This window comes from Acipenser ruthenus, chromosome 11, assembly GCF_902713425.1.
Source record: "Acipenser ruthenus chromosome 11, fAciRut3.2 maternal haplotype, whole genome shotgun sequence".
Taxonomy (NCBI): domain Eukaryota; kingdom Metazoa; phylum Chordata; class Actinopteri; order Acipenseriformes; family Acipenseridae; genus Acipenser; species Acipenser ruthenus.
This window is the reverse complement of record NC_081199.1, coordinates 7,755,178-7,761,273: the sequence shown is the minus strand read 5'-3', so window position 1 is coordinate 7,761,273 and position 6,096 is coordinate 7,755,178. Positions and strand designations below refer to the sequence as shown.

At 41.8% G+C, this 6,096-nt stretch overlaps 1 protein-coding gene across 3 annotated transcripts; it reads left to right on the top strand.

Annotated features, from left to right (window-relative positions):
- Positions 1-290: 290 nt before the first annotated feature.
- On the top strand, positions 291-4,583 carry LOC117426285 (sesquipedalian-1-like). Of its 3 annotated transcripts, none has more exons than XM_034043714.3 (4): positions 291-309; positions 616-713; positions 1,621-1,723; positions 2,766-4,583. In XM_034043714.3, exons 3-4 carry the CDS (start codon positions 1,721-1,723, stop codon positions 3,615-3,617), a joined length of 855 nt encoding a protein of 284 aa, XP_033899605.3. In that variant the 5' UTR covers positions 291-309; positions 616-713; positions 1,621-1,720; the 3' UTR covers positions 3,618-4,583. The 3 variants fall into 3 exon arrangements, with proteins under 3 accessions (XP_033899605.3, XP_033899604.3, XP_034780899.2); XM_034043713.3 differs by lacking the exon at positions 291-309 and adding an exon at positions 404-492; XM_034925008.2 differs by lacking the exon at positions 291-309 and adding an exon at positions 429-526.
- The last annotated feature ends 1,513 nt before the right edge of the window (positions 4,584-6,096 follow it).

Below are 6,096 nucleotides of genomic sequence, written 5' to 3'. Positions count from 1 at the left end.
CATCTTATTTCATTTTTGTAAGAAAAACTGTGTATTTAATCAAATGATTTTTTTATTTTACATATAAAATTCACATATTTAATTAAGCAAAGATTGCTGTATATGAATTCCCTCCATGAATACAAATACAAAAATAATTAGATTATTGCTGCGGAACACAGTAGATCAGGCCTCACTCCCAGGGACATTTCACCCAAGACGGTTAGCTACAGTATTGCCATAGCTTCAAGCATAACAGTAAAAGATAGGACTAGTGTTAAAGGATTAGGGAATAGCGGCTATAGAGGGTGAAAGGTAATTGACAGGCAGGTATTTACTTTCATTCAAAGTGACTCTTGTATGCATATTTAAATGCTACACATAAAGCCTTCAAAAATATATCTCATAAGGAGTTTATATATATAAATTTAAGCTGAGACGCGTCACGTGTTTCTACGTTGTTAAAAAAAGAAAGGAAAAAAAGGAGACGGGAGAGGAGAGAGGCTGTTTCCTGTGCGTGTGAAGAAAGTTTAGGAATTATGTTTGGGTTTGGTGGAATTGTCTTATTTGAAAACCATTCAGCTTTATCGCGCAAAAATACACAATCTTAGAAAATACTTTTGTTTTTATCTCTAGATCTCTGGATTCGTTCCCCGGCCTTCTTGTGTGTTGTGCAGGCAACGACACGCTCCGACCGGAAAGGAAATACCAACACTGGTTGATGTGTAGACCAGGTTGTATATTTGATCCAGTCGTCGTCATTGTGTGTTTAAAATGGAAAATGTTTTATCAAAGTTATATTTGTTCTTGTTTAAAAAGCTAATTTACAATCAATATCTGTTTTACTAGTTTTGTGACAGAAAACAAACACACTGCGCATGTGTGGCTTTTCCCCAAAAAACATAAGGTTAACCTGTGAAGAGCCGATCCGTAGCCTACATCGACCACTCTTAGTCATACATTGCATTCGTGTACATTATTACTGCACTGAAAGTGTGGTTGGTAAAACTGTGACAAAAAATACATCTGATTGTATCAGCTTTGATAGTTTAAAACGTACAATACTCCACTTAAAGATCGCGTGTCATCTTGAAGAAGTTTAATTCCCTATTGACTGTGGCTGAAATTAAGCTGTCCAGATACATTGAATGACATAGCCAGCAAGTACCGATCAAAGCACCATAATCCTGACTTGTAATGTAGTGTACACGGCCTGCTGAGACTGAATGGTGTCTGATGTGGTGGTTATATAATGTGGCTATTGTCATGATGTCCACTGGGGGATAAACTGCGGCCAGCAGAATTATTTCACAGTCAGACAATTCTGGGCGAGTTACGGGAACCACATATAAAATGGAATATTTTTTCCTCGCAGTCAGACATGCATTTATTCAGACAGATGACCCTGTGCACGTGTGCAGATCAGGAATCAGACCTTGCTGACAGTCCTTTGTTCTTGTTAAAATGTCCCATTCATGTCAGGGTAGAGTTCTGCACTGTAAGCTTAAGTTATGTAAATCGATTCATAGCTACCTGTTTGTTTGAATGTTTTCTTGCCAATTGGGTTTTACCATTAATACTGACAGCACAATGCACGTGTTTCTGTTTATCAGTTACTAATGGTTTCCTTTTACATTTCAGGAACTGCAGAATAGTTTATAAACAGAAGCGTGCAAAGATGGGCTTATTGCAGTCCAAAGACCTTCTGCATGGAACTTCCCTTTACTGCCCGTAGCTACTCATGGTAAGTGGATCAGCCTTATTATTTACCTGCCGCATGCATGCATGCAGTGCAGTCAACTATTGCTGCTTTTAAAATGATTCATATTCTTGTAGCTCGTATGTATTAAAATAACGCATTCTCAAATGCTTCTTGTTAGATGATAGTTAAGTCCTTTGCGTGAGGATAGATTAGGGAGGTATCAAGTGAGGTGACTGTGAACTTAAGGAAGCCAGTGGATACAGTTTGAAGCACACTACAGAGGAGGAATAACACATGATCCAAATGTAAAGAAGCTGTATAACTTCTTTAACTTTCAACCCAGGTTTTGTATGAAGGGGTAGGTGTTTGGTAAAAGTGTAGCTTGTTGGGATCATCTACAACAGAAAGGTTTGGACACCACACAGTAAAGTCCTTTGGCGGGAGTACAGACTGAGTACAGTCAAAATAAATACAGTCAGTGTTTCCTGTGAAGAAAGCCACTGAAGTCAGTGTGTGTTGTGTGATGCTGCTCCCTGTTACAATGGTCCCGTTTCTCAGTCGAGGTTAAACAGGGATCATTGTAGCTGTAATTGTAACTGTACTTGTAATTTCAGTAAGCAATGCTGCTGTAATTGTAATTTCAGTAGCAATGCTGCTGTAATTGTAATTTCAGTAGCAATGCTGCTGTAATTGTAATTTCAGTAAGCAATGCTGCTGTAATTGTAATTTCAGTAAGCAATGCTTCTGTACTTGTAATTTCAGTAAGCAATGCTGCTGTAATTGTAATTTCAGTAAGCAATGCTGCTGTAATTGTAATTTCAGTAGCAATGCTGCTGTAATTGTAATTTCAGTAAGCAATGCTGCTGTAATTGTAATTTCAGTAAGCAATGCTGTTGTAATTGTAATTTCAGTAGCAATGCTGCTGTAATTGTAATTTCAGTAAGCAATGCTGCTGTAATTGTAATTTCAGTAAGCAATGCTGCTGTAATTGTAATTTTAGTAAGCAATGCTGCTGTAATTGTAATTATAACTGACCTCAAGTCTGGCTACAATTCCTTGAATGCTGTTGTGTTTCCTGCTTCAGAAACCCAAAAGCGACAAGATGAAGCTGAACGAGCGGAGCGTGGTGCACTATGCCACCTGTGACTCCCCGGCAGACAAGACGGGGCACCTGTACAAGAAGGGGGAGCGCAACACGGCCTACCACCGCCGCTGGTTCGTGCTGAAGGGCAACATGCTGTTCTACTTCGAGGACAAGGAGAGCAAGGAGCCCATCGGGGTGATCGTCCTGGAGGGCTGCACGGTGGAGCTGTGCGAGTCCATGGAGGAGTACGCCTTCGCCGTCAAGTTCAGCTGCGCCAAGTCACGCACGTACAAGATGGCGGCCGAGAGCCAGGCGGGCATGGAGTCCTGGGTGAAGGCCCTGTCTCGGGCCAGCTTTGACTACATGCGGCTGGTGGTCCGCGAGCTTGAGAAACAGCTGGAAGAAATGCAGACCCTGCACGGCCTCCCGGGCACCGCGCGCTCCCACAGGAAGTCATCAGGGCGCGCCAAGTCCAAATCAATCTCAGCTGCTGCTCCCGCTGTGGCGGCTCTCGCCAAAGGACCACAAGCAACCTACAACCGCTCGCAGGAGGAGACGGTCCATTTCGCTCCCTCCACGAAGGAAAACGGCGTGGCCTGGAACAAGCCAAACGTTGTGCTCAATGGATTGTGTCCAGCTTACCAAGGGTCTAAAACCCTACCAGGGGAGAGTTGTAGCAGTGATGGGACTAAACCCCCTCCTGTACCCCCCCGAAGGAAAACTGCCACTGGCGGGGTGACCTCCACCTTGGAAAGCCCTGTTTCACCTGGGACGGTCTGCTTTTCAAAGCTGCACGATTGGTACGGTAAAGAAATCACTGCCCTGAGGACACAGTGGCAGCAAGACCAATAGAAACAGGCTTCCTTAAGAAGTGACCAAGAATCACATGTGTGGATGCTGGATCATGGAAACTCTTTATTAGACCTAAAACGTATTTTTGCTTTTGGAAAGCTAACGTCAGGGGGTTGGGAGAGGGTGAGCAAATTATTTTTTTTTGTTCCTTTCACATGCTGGAGGCTTATTTTAAGGGGTGGGGGGTGGGGGGTGGGGGGGGAAGGCAGTGATGGTATTCGGGTCCTATTTTAAAGCATATGCAAAGACACATTTTCAGAGAGGAACTAAACCATTGTTAAGGTAGAAACTTCAGAAGAAAGAACTTCACTGCAGGAAGGAGCAGTTGACTTCTTGTTCTAAGTAGTTTCTAGTTTGTTACGCAATTTAAATGATTTAATTTCTCTCTGAAAACTTGTGATCTCTTGTAGATTTCTCAAGGAATTAGGTATTTCAATGCTGTCATTAAATATATATATAGCCTACGGAGGTGTTTTTTTAAACATCTAACCAGTGCTTGATCTCAGTATCACATTACGATGTCATGCTGTACAGTATAAAATGGTGCCAAAGCCTTATTAGTTTGCTTCTCATTTTGTGTCAGACAGGGGCTGAATTAGAAAAACATTTGGCCAGCCAGTGAGCACTTTATATTTGTATTCTACCTGTGGTCTTCTCTTTATGGATGTATTTTGTCTAGACTTTGTCTAGCAGTTAAAAAGGAGTGACAGCTGCAGATATATTTAACAGTGGAGCCAAATCGTCTAGTGGTGTTACACCTCTGGTTTATTGTATTGTAATCTGTTGAATTGCAGTCTGGCTACCGAAACATTAGGCTAAGAGTCTGACTTCTGCCTGTTTTCATTTCTAATTATAACCCCCAGTGAATACCATAATGTAATGTGTTTACAAGTAATTGTCTTGACAGATGACAAACAGTATTTGTCTCCCATTCTCTAAATGAAATAAAATCCAGTTTGAAATGTACGTAGAAGGTTGCATTTTAGTTGCCAAGTCATAAAGCATTTTCTTTTTTTTTTTTGGTACAAATCTGGAAGATTTTCCCAGTGACCAAAAACAAGCATGTTACCGTCAGGTTTACAAAACGAGGAAGACAACTGCTTCCTGGGTCAAGATAAGAGGAGGTGCCCCTGTTGTCTTGAAAGCATGCACCTGTATAATTTCAGCAGGAACATAATTCATTATTCAGAGGGAGCACAGCCTATTAAAAGACTCTGAACATCACAGCAAGCTAATCAGTTCAACTGGTCTAAACGGTGATCTAAATATCACTTGTGAAAGGCTAGCGTTGTGGCCGGGCTGCTCAACAGCAGGAAGCAGACCCAGAGTCAGAAAGCTGCAGTTTGAGCTCTGATGCACACTTTTATTAACAAAACAGGAACAAAAAACAAACAAAAGATTTAAACACAAATCAGGACCACACCCAAGCTGTGCTGTCACTGCCTAAGCTGAGAGCACAACCTTGCTTTTCTTTTATACCATCCCTGCCAAACTTAGTCAACATTTTCAAACTGTATTTGTACAGCAAACAAACACTACATGATTGCCACATCGCTATTGTTAAAATCAGTAAAAGACTGGGACTTTGTGAAAGCCAGCATCTTCAATGGCGTGTGGGTCACTTTATTGTAATTTAAGTAATTTAAGTTGATTAGAGCAAACTTTTCTTCATCCCTACTACAGGCTGGTTCATGGTGTGTCTCAATCAACAAAAATATGGCTAAACAGAAATGTTCCTTGCGGAAGTGAAATCTTCACGCAGGTGTGGCTGTTTGTTATTTTGTCATCTTACGAACGGCCGTCATGCATTTTGTCTCTCTCAACCCGGGTCAAAGTGTGTCGACCCAGGTACGCCGGATTGTGACCCAGGTAGCCAGAACTCGGGTTGGGACCGGGTAGGAGTGCCAGTGTGAAAGGGGCTCTAGAAAGCTGCTTTGCCTCTGCATGTTTATAGACTCATTCCAGCTCAAGTGGACCAGATTCTGGGGAAGTGTTCCCTTCCTTTGTGGTTGATGATGATACATAAACCAAATGTGGTGGAAAAAAGGTTCCCATGGTATTGTGTGCATGTAAAAGAAGAGATTCTTAAATCATGGCCATTGTGGTGTGATTGACAGCGTGTTTGAAGGTGACTTTTGACCACATTTTCACATGTAGGAGATGACCTAGTAGGATCATTTTAAAGCTTGTTTCAGGGGCTTTGCAATAAAACAATGAATCATCAGCCTTTAACCCCCTTTGGTCAGCATGAGCTGGGATGACTAACTCTTTTTCAGTTGTGCTGCTAGATTAGACATCTGCTTTGGAAATGAGTGTGTGTAGCGAAATGAACCACCAGTGCGCTTCTCATAGTGATAATAAAGGAAATATTGTTGCTGGTAAACAATGGTCTTTTTGAAATGCGAGCTGGAATTATTGCCACTTGCTTTAATAATTACATGACTGAAAATGATCTATGGCAGACCACAGCAGTGTGGTT